At 40.8% G+C, this 15,868-nt stretch overlaps 1 protein-coding gene across 2 annotated transcripts in view; it reads right to left on the reverse strand.

The window, feature by feature from the left end:
* The window catches only part of WWC1 (WW and C2 domain containing 1), a 75,241-nt gene that overhangs the window by 22,084 nt on the left and 37,289 nt on the right, over positions 1–15,868 (reverse strand). For both annotated transcript variants that reach the window (XM_064458949.1, XM_064458947.1), the window contains exons 3-8: positions 10,712–10,915; positions 8,951–9,027; positions 7,959–8,038; positions 6,896–7,025; positions 6,211–6,357; positions 5,081–5,154 (exon numbers count right to left, since the gene is read on the reverse strand). In XM_064458949.1, coding sequence (XP_064315019.1) covers positions 5,081–5,154; positions 6,211–6,357; positions 6,896–7,025; positions 7,959–8,038; positions 8,951–9,027; positions 10,712–10,915 — 712 coding nt within the window. The remainder of the gene's footprint in view (positions 1–5,080; positions 5,155–6,210; positions 6,358–6,895; positions 7,026–7,958; positions 8,039–8,950; positions 9,028–10,711; positions 10,916–15,868) is intronic.

Raw genomic sequence — 15,868 nt, forward strand, 5'->3', positions numbered from 1 at the left:
AACCCTCATGCCCTCCTTACCAGGGCGCTGTCAAGTGATGGCACTGCCAGGAGGCTGACATGCAGAATGAGATTTTAACTCAGGTTTGCTCCTAATGGTAAGTTAAGTCTCTAGCTAACCTGCAGTGTCCACCAGTCAGGTAATGGCATAACAGAAATTCTGGATCTCAAAAAAAGCTGTCAGATATACTATAGGATGTTTCATATGCCTTGCAGCTAACGACCTCACAGTACTTGGTGTGGAGAGTATCATGTGGTAAATATCTGATCTTTAATCAGTTTTACAGAAAAGAACTCCGTATACAATTCAGATTGGCTGATAAAGATCAGTGGTTACTCAGAAGTTTAGAAGCTAATCTTATCTTTAGAATAAAGAAGTTAATCATATGCGTGCTGCTACTGGAAGAATCCAACTAGTGACTCAACACTAAGCATTTTGGACACATTAAAGAGCTAGGCTACTTCTGGTGCAACATGCAACTGAGGATGTGAAGAGTGGAAGAGGCAATACAATCCTACCTAAATCCAGAGCCACTTATTTACATGAAATTTAAAGTCTATTTTCATTAGAGGTATCATTCCAGATTTCAGTTCAAAGTCTGTCACTAATCCTTCAGCACCACATTATCTCAGGCAGGAAGATGATTACTAAAAGCAACAACAATCCAGATGTAGAATTTAGCAAGAGCTTTGACTGACAGCAGAGGATAGCACAGCTTATGGCAGGTAAGAAGGCTGCTCACTTCAACTATCTGCCCATTCCTAATTTCCCAAGTATCTGAACTGCTCAGCAGTTAGCTCCACAAGTCATTAACTTTGCAGTGCAACATGCAGAGGGAAGCAAAAACACCAGGAGCAGGCCAGGGTACAGAACCAAGGGCAGTAATGTCAGTCTTCCCAAACGAAGCTGCATCCTTTGGACTCATCGACCTACAACTCTTCATGACCTGACAGGTGATCACTAGTTTGGTGTGAAACAATAGTACAGCTAAAGTAGAATAAGAGTCACCCCAGGACTTGCATTTCTGGAACTCGAACAACCAAAAATGATTGAGTGGGAATGCCGAGGGCAGAATGGGCTGGGGTGGAGAAATTACAAAATCTTAGAAGGCAAACAAGGAGAAAAAATATCTTGCGATATAAGGCAAGATGTTTGCAAAAATAAGTCACCTGACGGAAGACCAGAGAGGCAAGGCATACATGCCCCTTCATGTGATTAACTCAGGTTAATCTCTCACTCATGTTTAGCAATTACATAAGAAATGGAAGTGAAGTGCTGTACATGTAAAATGGAAGTCCAATATTCATCTCCTTTTGAAAAGGGCTTTATGATCTGGTGACAGAATTACTGGACTTAAATTGGGCACGACAAATAGTTGTGGGTACTAATCTGGATCAATCTGTAAAATTTGGTTTATGCTACAGAAGCGCACAGGATGGTGCACACTTCTTCGAGCAAACCAGCACACATGCAGGCACAGAGCAAACTGAATGCCAACTAGCAAAATCAAAGTGTGTGGAGTAATAAGATGCAGATCCAGGCAGTGGCAGCTACATGGCTGCTGAATGGCCTTGAAGAATAAAGCTTTGTCTTCCAAGCTCCGGAGGCCAAGAGGAACTCGAGCCCCAAGAGAGCCTGTGAAGGATTAGGCTCACACAGACTGACCTACCTCCTCCATCACAGGAGACAGACTAAAGATCACCTTTCTGAAGAGAAGCCTCACTTTCTGTAAACCCATTTCCCACAGCAGGTTGCTTACTCTAATTGAAGTTCCATAACTGATAGATAATTAGCTCAACTATTTTTAGGTCTTAGGAGCTGTTTTGTTTTTTGAGTGCCTGCTTAAGTGCAACACTGTGCTCCAATGAAGAATTAACGGTGCATTAATTCATAATCCAAGAATTCCTCTGCGCATTTTGAAGGGATATGAGTTTAAGAGGATTGGTTGGCATTAATCTGATCACTTTTGGCACACATTTGCATGGATATGGCTTTTCCACTGGAATTTGTTCTCTATGCGTTTCCGAGTCTCACAACTTTGTTAAACTAACCTCAAGTTTTACCCTTTGTAAATGATCATTCTTTTTCCCCCTTCTCCATTAAAAGGAGGTTTATGTATCCTGTTTTTCCAATAAAACAGCACTGTTACAAAAGAAATGCTTCACAGACTGTCTGGCATTTGGCTGAAAACTCCAGCCTTCAGCATTCACTGACCGAGTCTGAACTATATCATTGCTGAGCCCTGCTAGGTTTGCAATGCAAAGAAACCAGCAATACAGGGCTCAGTCTTCCTGAATGGCTGCTAGCATGCAAGACTGAACAAAAGACAGAACAGGAGGCTCAAGTTTATTTAACTGTTTTCTTTTTACCTCAGAAAGGTAGTTAGATGATTTATTCATTGTCATATCTTTTTTTTTTTTTTTGAACTGAGGAAAGCTGGTAATGATCTGTGATTTAGGCATAACAACATTTTTAGTCTCTGTGGACATCGTTCAGACACATGCATCTCCACAGAAGTGTACATTAAGATGTGCATCCACAACCAGTAATTAACAATCCTGTATCAGATCAGCCTCTGTTCTTCAGAAAAAAAGTATCACAGTGGGAGGTGTGGTCTAAAAACTGACCAGTCAAATACCCACCATTGTTGCAATGCTGCTAAATGTGACATTGAAATATTCCATCTTAGGAAATTATAAAATATACTTTTAAAAGCCCAGAGTTACCACCAGTCACACAAAACCCAAGCTGGAAGTTTAACTGTTGAAGGAACTAAAACAGTGCACAGAGCACAAGTGCTACACAACTGAGTTACTACTACATCTGAAATTGTACAACATAATTTAGTTGCATCTCTGATTATGTTTATGCTGCAGTAGCTATCTCCTTGTAGAGATGTAGCACTGACATCTTGTTTGACATGATACCCAATTATGCTAAAGGTTTGTCACTGCGATTGCCCTTTGTTCTTTTTCACATGTTTAGCATTACCTGCTGAGAGTGTAGGGTTCTCATCTCACTCAGTTGTGAAAGAAAAGGACTTATTGGTGGGGTGGGTAACGGAACACACAGAATTGTACCCTGACAGTTCTGGTGTGATGAAGTTCAGCAAAATATTCACCAGCATCTGTGGCTTTAGTCTGGTGCACAATACCATAAACAGTTTCTGCTACAGTTCACTTTCAAAATCATCAGCCCTTATATATCTAGTAGCTCTAACCTAATTAATATGGGATCAACTTGATTTCAAGGGATTAAGTTTTACCTTTTCAGGTAATGCAGAGCTAATAAGAGATTTATTTCTACCATTTGGCTCCCTTCGTAATACATGCATGGGCAAAGTACTTGCTCTTCTATTGTGTTTTTGGAACACTTTAATATTGTGCTGAGGGGACAGGAAACACTTCTAAAATCACAAGGAGAAATTTTCAAAGGAGCATAAGGTTCCTTGTGAGTCACTCTATCCATAGTATTGTTCCAGCTTAAAACCAGTGAAGGTATTTGTTTCTGCAGCTCCTGCTAAAGGCTATGCCAAAACCACAGTACTCCGATAGCTAGAAATCTTTTCATTTTAACATCAATTATTCATGCCTATTCAGACCCATCTTTCCTCATGAAAATGTTTGTTTAAACTCTGAGAAAATATCTGGATAATCTAAGACGGGCATGAGATATCAAGCTGCCTTCAACTGCAAGAGTGTTGTATGCCCTTCATCATTACTTCATCTGAAGTGCTGTATTGCCTTTATAAAATTCTGTCTCTTTTTAAAGAGCATGTTAATTGTATTCTCAGGTTTGTCATTATTCACTTGTCCCTTCTTGGAAAAGATACAGGCCTAAGTGAGAGTGCTCCACTTCAATCTGAAGATGTGAAGTCAGTGTGAATTAAACTGCTATCTTGAGCAATGCTTAAAAGTAAAGAGCAGTTTTAACATTGAAAAATTAACTGCTGCATCTGGGGGGCTGATAATATTAATGTTGTTTTAAAAAGACACAGACACGTTTGAATGTCAAGGTAAATGTTCATCTTGGATTGGCAAAATAGACAGTTCTAATAAAACTGCTCCACGTAGGAAGAAAAGTGTAAGATCATGTCAAAAAGCAGCTAGGTACACACAGTCTTTGACAACTGTCACAGATACAGATCAAATTTTATACCGCCAAGAAACATGGCCTACTGACCATGCCAATATACTAAAATGAGAACTTTATGAGCAACCTCATCCTTAAAGCTCTTACCCCTAACCAGAGACTGGGAAAAAAAAAAAAATCCTTCTCTGCATATACTGCAAGTACATATTGTACCATGCTTCTGAAGTTTGTTTTTCTAGAATTGCGATGTCCCTTCAGAGCAGTTAAAATTGAAATCACTCACCACCACTGAGGATTACATTGCTGAACAAAGACTAGCCCAGCCAAAGTCTAAATATTGCTTAGCGGTTTTTAGGTAGACTATTTCTCCATAAAAATAAAGGTACTTGCTAAACACTTGCGTTAGCTATTATCTATTGAAAAAGTACAGCCCAGAAAACTTTTGCCTGAATTAGTCTGCTAAGTAGATATGAATCTTAAAAATCTATTCTCCATTCATCTCAGATCAGAGGGCAAGGGTGAAAACTTACAATCTTACAGATAAGCAGATGAGCTCTGAAATTGTAGCCACCGACCATATTTTGATATGTTAGGTGTTAACACAATATACGTTTCTCCTTATCTGACTTAAGGCCATGCAAACATTCGTTTCATTTATGAATAGGGTAAGGAGATGCCTTGCAGTACAGTCTCCTTATTAGGAACGGGGAAGCATTGGCAACATGCAGCAAAACCACTTATGTCCCCACAGGTGTGGCCAGACTGAATTCTTCATGTATTAGTCACTCCGTAGTAATTTCTAGTATGGTTATTTATTTCTTGAATGATAACGTTGGCCCAGAAAGCCTATTGCCTCACCTGCTCAAAAATTACCATGTTTACTTAACAGTAACACTGGGTTTCAATCTGAGTGGCACATTTTCTAGTGAAATATATCTTCAGGATAAGCTGAGTGACAGCCAACAGGTACAACAGTCCAAAGAATTACCTTCTCTTTGCTTCTTCATATTGAAGGCGTAATCTCACTTTCTCAGCCAACTGGTTATTGCTGCTGGTAATAAACTGAGACACAAAACAAAATCAGCAACTTAGTAACCACTCCTCTTTTGATATTGCATATTGAAATTGATGATGTGACAAGAGCAAGTGTAACTTGTAAAACTCATTTACTAGTTAAACCAATCATTCAATAGAAAATATTGCCTTTGATTAAATTTTTCATGATTGCTTCAGATACTTAAAAACCCACAAGAATCAGAGGCCCTTTTTGGCCTAGTTTATCAGGAAAAAAAGTCTACCAGTTCTATCTCAGGCTTCTGTTTTCATGCACACACAAATAGCTTTGTAATCTTTCTTTTTAAATGCTGTTTGCAGTCTTTAAGTGCTGCACTGCATTTTGTTTTCAATGACATCTTGCTTTGGTTGACAAGTCTTAAAGACAAGGGGCCGCCCATCATGCCCAAATCTGCAGATCTTTAGTTGGAGGTATGGCCCTGACTGAAAGTGGCTGCAGACATTTAAGTAAAAGTTCACAGGAGAGGCTTTTGTGATGTCCTGTGAGACACATGATGTACCCACAGCACCGATCGAGTCCTTGCTGAGGCTGGCACTTACCTGACAGTTACCATCTTGTTGCACATGTGGGACTGAAGGTTTACAAGTACTATGCATGGTCGATGGCATCAAAATATCTGCACATGTGCTATCACTCTCAATCATAACACACTAAAAGCCAAATGCACTCTGAAGGGAAGTCCTCATTAGAGGTTAGTCCATACATAGCTGCTGAATGTTTCTTGTATAGTAGCATATCACTGCTATGAAGAGCTACAGGAATATTTGTATCACAAGAAGCTACACCTACAGGCAAAATAAAACTTACTTCCCTTTTATTCCCACCTGGGTTGTTCTTATGTAGACAGTGTGGGGAAACAGGGCTTGCCTGTAGAGATGCATTAATATTGCACACAAAAACGAAGGTCACACTGAAGTTTAAACCAGGAGAAGATACCATTTCACAGATACAGAGCCCATGTTTGGAAACTCGTACTAAGGCAGTACTACATACAGGTCAGAGGACTGTCTCCATGTACACTTGGTTTGTCATGCATTACTCACATTTCCTGAAACCTCTGTCTGAGAGCTGACATCCAGGTACTGCCGGGATAACAAAGGGCTGGAGCTTTCCATGGTCATGCTGCTGGCCCACAGGTCTGACTGGGATCCTCTGTCATTCACAAAGCTGTCTTTTAACTTGGCTAAACTCTAAAATCATAAGAAGTCATGAGGTGAGCTCACTTCTGCTCAAAGTACTTCAGCAGCTACATAACTTTAGCCTAAACTATACGATTAAGATCTGACTGTGTTTACTATGCACACTCAGACCCTGCAAACATGAGGTCAGGCATGGCTGAACTGCACCACCCACAGCATAAAGCAGCCCACAGGCATTAGCACACTGTCTAACCCGGTCTGCCATGTCCAGCAGAGAGCCTGTGCAAGTGGGCCACAGTGTTTTCACGGCTTCTCCAGATCTGCTCTTTGACAGCAGTACAGTCGCACTTGCTCATTCTTGGCCAATAAACCCTTAAACACTCATGTCTAAGCAAGTGCTTAGTTGCTATATTTTATACTTCTTATTTCCAGGATCCGAAGAAAAAAGGCTGCAGTCCACCACAATACGGAACTAATTTACATTAATAAAAATCTCAAATATCTGAAATACAAAAAGCTTACATTATTTCTCAGAAATTCAACCTGATAGCAATGGTGACAATACTACAAAGTGATCCTGTTTCAATACCTGAATGAGGTCTTGTTTTTCCTTCTCCCCTGATGTGATAGCCTTCTTGAGAGCTTTCATTTCACTTAAAATGGCTTGTGCCTCATCAAGTTTGTAGCCACCTTGAGTATCAGACATTTTCATGTCAATTCTGCATGGAAATTTAAAAAAATATACAGTAAGCTAGCACTTTATAAAGTCCAGTTAATTTAATCATCCTAGATGCATGCGTCTTAACATTAACTTTTGAGAAAAAACACACTCTAAAGTATAACAGACAACAGAAGGAACACAGAATCCCACTCATCATCGCCTAAGTTACTCCACTCAAGTACACTAGACTTCAGAACTCTGATTTTAGCCATACCATCTCTTTGACTCCTTAGGGAGAACAAAGATGCACACAAAACCCTGAAAACAGTATGTTTGGGCAGATTGTTACTAGTTACCTTGCTTCTAACCCAGAGAGCATCAACTTCGCCATCTATCAGAGTTACCTTATTTTCAGTCATGATTTCAGAAACCAGGCACAGACCTCACATGCACAGATTTGCTTGCACAACCTAATTACAAGCTGCCTCATCTGTCCCTCTTCTCAAAGGAATTCTACCACAGCTGACATTTATAATAAATAAGATATTAACCAGTGACATTACTTAAAACATGCCAGATATCTATTCATACAAGGGTAAGTACCTGAAACTTTTCCTCCCCTTTCACTCCACCCCAAATTTTTCCTCAGTGCCCTAAAATAATAGCTCTTATGGTTAAGACAATAGGCTGTACTGTGTCATCCATATCGAGCAATACTGAGTAAAACAGAATACCATTTAACTGGCGAGATCCTGGTTCAAAATCTTTATGCCAAGAAGTCAGTTCTGATGTGGTCAATCACATACAGTCATTGATTTGAGAGAACTATCCCCATGGCTGTGTACTGCTTTCAGTTGCATATGCCTAAAGATATCATCAGCAACATATTTCAGCTTACGTTATTTAGGCAGCTATTTATAAATGTAGAGGGGGAGGCATTACAAGCCAGAGATGTTCTACACTGAAAATAAGGTCTTGAGAACAAACTTACTTCTTCAGTGTTTGAAATCCATGCTCTTTGTACTGGAGCTCTTGCTTTAAGTGAGCTACTTCTCTCTTGAGTTTATTAACCTGTAACAAGGTGTCACACTTTTAGAATAGTACTTTATATGAATATTTAGGTACAGGTACCCATTCAGTATAGATAGCACTCTGAACAAAGCTTCCAGATAATCAGTTCATCTCAACAGCAGCTAACAGCCCTGACTGCATCCTCCTCAGGACATTATCCCTGGCTAGGGATTTATCCAGTACCCAGATATTACACCACTTAATAAGGGGCTTAAGGGAAGTTCCAACCTCATAAGCAGAAAAGCTGAGAAAAATTCAAGGAAGACAGGAATGAAACACATGTCAATTTTACTCAGTAATGTTTAAAACCTTCCCAGTTATTAAAAAAAAGCAAGCATGAGGAGAGGAGTTACACTGCAGCAATAGAAGTCATCCTCCAAGATACCAAACCTAAAGGCCCACTGCATGAGTAACACAGCAGGATGATAATATATATTGTAAATCCGCTGACCTACAGCTTGCTGTTTTATATTCCTCTACAGAGGCCAGACTGACCTACTTTACGGTAGTCCTTTCTTCTTCCCAAACTGAGCTCCGCATGAGAGCGCACACTGCTGCTGCTAACAACTGCACTAAGCCCAGGACAAAACAGCTGCCAGTCTCTGGAGAGAACTCACAGCTCCCAGCACTGTGACACACCAAGGAGTCAGCATGCAGCTAAATATCCCATAGAGTATCTGCACAGCAGTACGTACTGCTGGCTTCCAAGGAAGTCTAAAGTCTAAGCTAAAAAAAGCCTTTCAAACTCTTAAGACAGCAACGTTTGAGAATTCTGATAAATTATCTCCTAGATTAAGAATGGCAATGTTAGCTCTTTCAACTGCTCTGGCATCTCCTTTTAGTATTTGCCATGAGGTTTGGAAATACCTGAAGATTACTTGCGGCAAGCAAAGGTCAATTCATAAGACTTACCCTCGATTTTGTAGTAGCAATCTCTGCTTTGAGGATCTCTGGGTCATACTTGGAACTTGACGATGAGCCAGAGAGCACTAGAACAAATACAACACCCAGTTTAGCAGCGCTACCTTCCTCCCTACTTTTCTACCAGCCCCATCACAAATCAGGGCCTCCCATCACTCCTGCACGCCCAGATCGACACATTGCTGGTATAGGCCTTTTACTCATTTCCACATCTCTTCTCACCCCTCAAAGGCAGGGAAAGGCAACAGCGCAGTCAAGTACTCCACAAAAAGTCTACACTAAAGAGGCCAGAGCATGTCCTGCATCTCCAAAGTCTTGATTTGTTCCAGGTTAACACACTTAACTCAGACTCCCAAACACATTCACTCCATTCAATAGTGTGGCTTCCTGCATTTCCAAAGGCATTTAACAGAACTGAAGGGATATGCATTGCATAAAGGGTTATTTTTATATTTTTTTCTTTTTTTACTTTCTCACTGTCTCATTGAGTAAACAATCCACTGAATGTTTACAAACAACAAAAAGCAAAGAATGAGAAGAAACTGAAAAATGGGATGCAAGCCTTCTCACTGCCTGGAGGACACAACCAATCACACAATGTGTCACCCTGTATTAAATCAATGCCCCCCTAAGAGCAGAATTCTCTTCTCAGCAGTGGTTAAAACCCTTCTGCTTCAGAAGGTACAATATACAATGTTGTTAGAGGTAGCTGTAGGCAAGGGAGAAGTTTTGTTCCTTGCAGCCATCAGTTTATGCCCTATAAAACATGGGAAAGCTCTTCTAGTTCTTTCTGCTTAGTTGTATTTTTAAAGACAGATTGCATCATGACAATGTAGTTCATATTCACAGCGTTCATAATTTAGTGCTCTTGTACACCAATAGTTAGAGTGCTCTTAAGAAAAGACCAAAAACCATACTGCAGAGTTGACGGACAGGACCCTCTCATCAAGTAAGAACCCTTCAGTTGACAGAAAACTACTTAAATACTTTTTAATATCAGACACAGGATTAGCTAGTGGAATTCACCACCGTAAGATATAACTCAGCAAGACTACAGCAGGGGGAGGTCAGTCCATTGACACGTCTGCAAACTCTTTATGTTCTTGCTAATATAAGGGTTATAAAAATAATTCTAGAAGACTTGCAGGAAATAAATCCTCCTCTGGACATTTTCCAGCTCCTAACTAGGTAACAATAAGGAGGAAATTTGGCCTTCTATAAACATTTCTGCACCAACTCTTGAAGCAACAGGTATAGATATTTCCTGCATGACAAAGAATATGGAGCACAACGTTCTTCATAGACAGAGAGATAATCCACCAATGTTAGCTTGCATGTGGCATAAAATACAGACCCTTAGCTCCCCAAGACAGTCACTCAACTACCTGGGATGTTAAACTCCAAAAGCGCCTGAAAGTGCTATCTGAGATGAGCCTTCTTTCTATACTTTGGACAGGGGAATCCAGGAAAATACCATAGAACCTCATTTTTTCACATTTGTTGAAGCCCATGCTGAAAATCTGCACACTGTCTCCAGTGACTGAGCCAACCACAATAGTGTTTCATAACAATTATCCTTTACCAAATAGGTGCTAGGCAGCTATTGCTTTTGAGACGAACTTAGCAAATGTGGAGAGTGACATGGCATAACATATTCCAGTGCTCTATCAGAGGACCAGCTTCAAGCATTTTACTGTCCTAATGGGTTCATCAGTGAGAGAGTCACTGGGTAAGAGTTCACTGACTACTCACAGCTAGTCTGAGAGCCCAGTTTGTGCTCCCAAACATCATGCAGCTGCCGATATTCTTGCTGGGCCAATTCAAGCCTCTGCTGTTTCACTTGATAGATCTCCTTCTGTGCAGCAATTGCCTCCTGGGCCAGGACAAGATAGTCTTTCAGCATATGCTCCTGCTCCCGCCGCCATTGCACTCGAGGGTCTTCTATCTGTGTAGTTTCTTAGAGAGAAAACAGAGGGAGGCAAGATCAATAGAAAGCAGGTTTGCACTGCTGCCTGGAGAAGCTCCACCATTTATTGCAATACTTTAAAATAGCCCCTTACCCCATCCCCTAATAAGAAAGCAGAACAAGGGCATTTTCCTTCTTCTTAGGAGGTGACCATTGATCCACAATGAACTCCAACAAGCTCTGCCACACTGAATCACCACACCGAAGAATTCATGACAAAATCATTGCACAATTCTCCAACTTCTCTGCTGCTGAAGCCATCTGGCTTCTGCCTCCTAAAAACATTCACACAAGTATATGTGCATACAAGCTCTAAGATACCGACACTGACTGTTAGACTTATCTTTATTGTAACTGCTTTAGAACATTACTAATAAAATACCTCTACTATTTCACTGATAAAAACTTTCAGAAAACATCACTGCCACATGACTGCATTATATTGCATCTGACAACATGCAAGCAATTACAACTCTGCCCGTCCTCTTTGCCTGCCAAGTGGCTTTTATTAAAAAGGGGAAAGAAAACCTTCTGACTCAGATTCCATAGGTAAGTAACAATAAAGACTCATTAAATCACAAAATGTATTCATGAAGGCATCTCAAATGACATTATATAAACAGCAGCTCAGAAGGGGAGTAAACATCTTCACTGAAAGCAGGCACAGCAGTAGATCACTGCAGTATACAGGAGGCGGAGTTTAGGAAAAATATTTTTTGGTAACTTAGGCAACGCAGTCATGAACAGCTACACCATTTCCATCTCCATTACCCCAACACAACGAATACATTGCTTTAACATTTCTAATAATGAAAAAGGCATAAGGTCACAGACACACAGCTAGTCCTAATACTAATTAGGCAAATTTCTTGTCAGTATTTGTCTTGGTTTTGTGAAGAAGTGTCCAAAATATTTTTCATTTTTCTTTCAAGGCTATTATATGTTCTTGCTTAGAACAGGTTCCACTATTCAGCTAAGTGCTCTGAACTGTCTAAACTACCATGCTTGAATAAGGATGCCTAGTTAACACATAATGAATAATTAATAAAAAGGAGCTGCTTGAAACTATCAGTAGGAATCTAATATGCATATCTTAAGAGCTTCTTTAAATATTTAGTAAAAGCTGCCATGGTGAAAGGTATAAGCAGCTCTTAAGCGAGTCAGGCATAAGACTAACACAGCAACACACAGGATGTAGGGAAAAGAACAGTTTGACAACAATCCTAGGAGCAGAATTTGAAATAAAGGATTTTTCAAGGGATGGACACTCAACCATTTTCACAAGCTGTCCATGATCATGCTGGGGACAAAGTTAACAGGATACTCCAGCAATAACCTGTTTTAACAGTATCTCAAGACCCAAAAGAACACATGGCACTTCTAGTCACAAAGCAAAACTTAAGAGAAGCTGCAAAAGATGATTAAAAAAACCTTTTAAGACCCTAACAGTATAGTTTGTAGAAGCATTTCAACAAAAAGTCCTCTATACGTCCCCACTAGCAGAAGCGACATTTCAGGAGATGTAATATTTAAGTTAAGCCTGGACCTAAAAACTGCTCCAAAATAACTTGAGAAAAAAGCAGCTACTTGTGCCAACTGTAGCTGCTGGTGCCCTCCCAGACAGCACTATGGTCTCACTTAGAGGGAGCAAAAGAGAAGTCAGGAAGACCCAGCACCGTATCAACTTTAAGAGTCTGAAAACCCCAGGCTCCTGCCTCTGTTCTTGTCCCCAGATCCCATTTTCCAGATAACCGTTACCCACGCCCAGATGGAGTAATTCCCTTTACTCCATAGTTGAACCAGAAGGGGAAAGTCTGCTGCGAGTCACTCAGAGAGCTGCCTCCCGGGTTCCCAGACGTGCAGCTTCCCTGGACCAGATGGCAAGAACAAGCACCAGCAACCATGGCTCCAGACTCTTATTTTCAAGCTTAACAAGTTTGTTGGCAAAGTACCCATGACTCAGTCTAATTCAGGACACTGGGTCATAGGCCCATCTGTACCTATGGCTTCTTCAAGCTTGGTTATTTCCAGTTTTCCCTTAAACTAGCAGCCCATTCCTCCTATAATCACAAGAAGGGCAGTGGAAGCTGCTGCAGGGAAATCCCTCTGTTATAAGCAACCAGGAGGAAGCTTATAAAAACCGACATCATCCTGAACACCTCCATTAGGTGGTGAAACAGTGACACTGCCCCAAACACACACACCACCTGACTAAGTGAACACTCAGCAGCCAGTTCACAGCAAGGATGGGCAACACATGTACTGAAACTGCTTTGTTCCCATTTTTCTAAATATGCACATCAACCTTCTCAGTAATCACAGCACTAACTGTATCCCCTTGATTGCAGCTTTGATTTTCAAATGCGTAATAACAATCTATGAAAATGTTGGCCAAGGGCTCTCAATCTGTCCCAGCTACTGAGAAATGCAAAATACCTTCAAAAGTCACATGAAAGGACTACAGAAATGCAGGCAGTTACATCATTTGTTGTCTTGTGAATTTTTAATTCAACGTTGAGCTTGTCATAAATAAATCTGATTATTTCATGTTTGAAGAATGTAGTCTTAATATGCTTGCATCAGCATCTGGTAAGAAAATCATCATTTCTTTGTGCAAATCAAATTCCAAAGAAGTTCTCCCAGAGAGAGACACTCAGGGCTATGCATTAATGCTGTATTAGGAATATTCTGGGTACTCAATTAAATTTAATTGTATTTATTTTGCCTCAGAGAGAAGGTTAGAAGTGTTCTCCATCTCACTTTTTTAATGGCTCCTGGCTTTAGATTTAATTTAGGTCTGTCCTTGGGCTTGTTTCTGATAATTAGTCTCAAATACTTAAAGTGTGCAGCAAGAACCAACATGCCTCTATCCCCTTCACACCCTCTGATGATGGTTCTTTCCTGCACAGTGAATCTGCAAGAGACATTGGAGAGGAAGGCGGCTTTGGACACTCTCCAGAGGATACTTCAACATAAACCACGAAGATGAGCCTCTTGATTAGCTGAAGGTAAGTGGATGTGGTTTGCTTTATCACAATTTGGATTAGAGCTGGCATAAGAAACAGTCATGATTTTGTTTCTCTCCTTTTTAACCTTTTAATTGAAATTCTAGGTCAGGTCTTACAGTCTCTGGCATCCCAGAGAAGTGAAACTTTTCAGAGCAACTGCTATTAAGCTGGTGTGAGCATGGTTTGAAGCCTTCTCTGTGTGCCCTCGAAGCCTGTGGTGCTTTCAGATAGCAGAGACCGAGGGTAACTTCCCTGGACCACACAGGGCTCCAATCTGCAACGTATCTTTGCGCCGTCATCCTGGGGCCAACTCAAATGTACAAATAAGATCATGTTTGGCTTGTCCCACCTACATGCTGCAGTTTCTCCTAGCTGAAACACTCAGGAGGTCCAAGCAGCTTCCATGTCCCACAGCAGCCTTCAGATCAAGGGTTTTTTTCCTATATGTGAACTGTGTGCCCCAGGACTAGAAGTTAGTGCCCCAACTTTGGCTGGGATGGGCCACAATGACAAGTACTCAGCTTCCTTCAGTGTGGATAGCAGAGGAAGACAAATGAGAAGACAAAAATACATCTCGGACTGTAGAGAAAGTTCAGACAGGACAAAGAAAAGAGTCTTATAAACACCCTCTCATTTTACTTGAGCCACATTTTTCCTGTGGTCAGAAATGACCCTGATTGTTCACTTCAGAAGGTGGGCTGAAAATTATTTCTTTTGGGGACAATGCCAGCTCCCACAGCAGGTGCTGTGGCTTATATCTACTGCAACAGTCCAGGTCACTGCCTAATAAACCAAAGGAGGGAACTGATCCAAAGGAAAAACCACCAAGCTCCACAGATGTTTCCCTACGAATGGACCAGGAACAAACAGCTTCCCCGAAAGCATTGTACAGGTAAAACTGAATCAGCAGGAACCTCTTAAGCCAACACCACTCCCTGACAGAGTAAAGCCCTTCAGAGTCACTGGAAAGTGGCATGCCCCGCCTCCAGGCCTGGAGCACCCTGATAGGCAGCTCCCACATCCCAGAACCCAATACAGCAAAATTCCAACCAACAGAGAAGGGAAGTCCAACCATATTTTTTGACCCCTCTGGAGAGCTTGCCCAGACTCTTCTGCCCAGACTTCTCTCTGCCTGGCTTCACACAGTCATGAAAACATTAATCATTTAGAAGGAGGTAAAAAGGAGTCTTAACAAGAATTCTACATCCAGCTTTTACTCCTTTTCTAAGTGTGGTCAGCACAGGAATAACTGGAACGATGAGTCTCACCAGGTGAGACTAGAAAAAGCATTAAGATTCACTCTTTAAAAAGCAACCTCATCATTAACTCTCCAGCATGCTTTCTGGTAGAAGTGAAATGGACACAAGACATGGTGTTTCGGACCAATAGGAGACCCCGGTTTGTGTTTTGCAATTTAGCCCTTTCTCAAGCAATGTTTGTCCAGTTGTCTCCCCTGCAGATCTCCCTTGTGTGATCCTCTATGCTTGTCTTTCTTCCCCACTATCCTTCCTTGTAAAAGGAAAAACCAATATTCCCTGCCTCACAGAGAAATAATTAGGACAAAGCCATTTAAAGATATGTAAATACTGTGATATTAGGGTGACATAAACTCAAAATAAAAATACTTGTGTGACTTTCACATCTGGAGACATTTGGTCTTTGTATTGCAGAGGGCAGTTAGTGCTTTTTGAGAACAGACTTTTTTCATTCTACGTTTTTAAAAACCAAGAAGTTGCCAAAACCTGGAAGGTGCAGTCTCAGGCCAGGTGAAAAATGTGGCTTTTCTGAAAAACAGAACGGTATGAAGGTAGCCAAAAAAAAAAAAGAGTCAGACTTCAACATTTTTATTAAGAAAAAAGAACCAAAACCCCACCACAAACCTTGTAACTTGCTAAAAAAAAAAGTTCTCAGCTGAAGTCCTAGAAGCAGATTTAA

Source organism: Phalacrocorax carbo, chromosome 8 (assembly GCF_963921805.1).
Source record: "Phalacrocorax carbo chromosome 8, bPhaCar2.1, whole genome shotgun sequence".
NCBI classification, from domain to species: domain Eukaryota; kingdom Metazoa; phylum Chordata; class Aves; order Suliformes; family Phalacrocoracidae; genus Phalacrocorax; species Phalacrocorax carbo.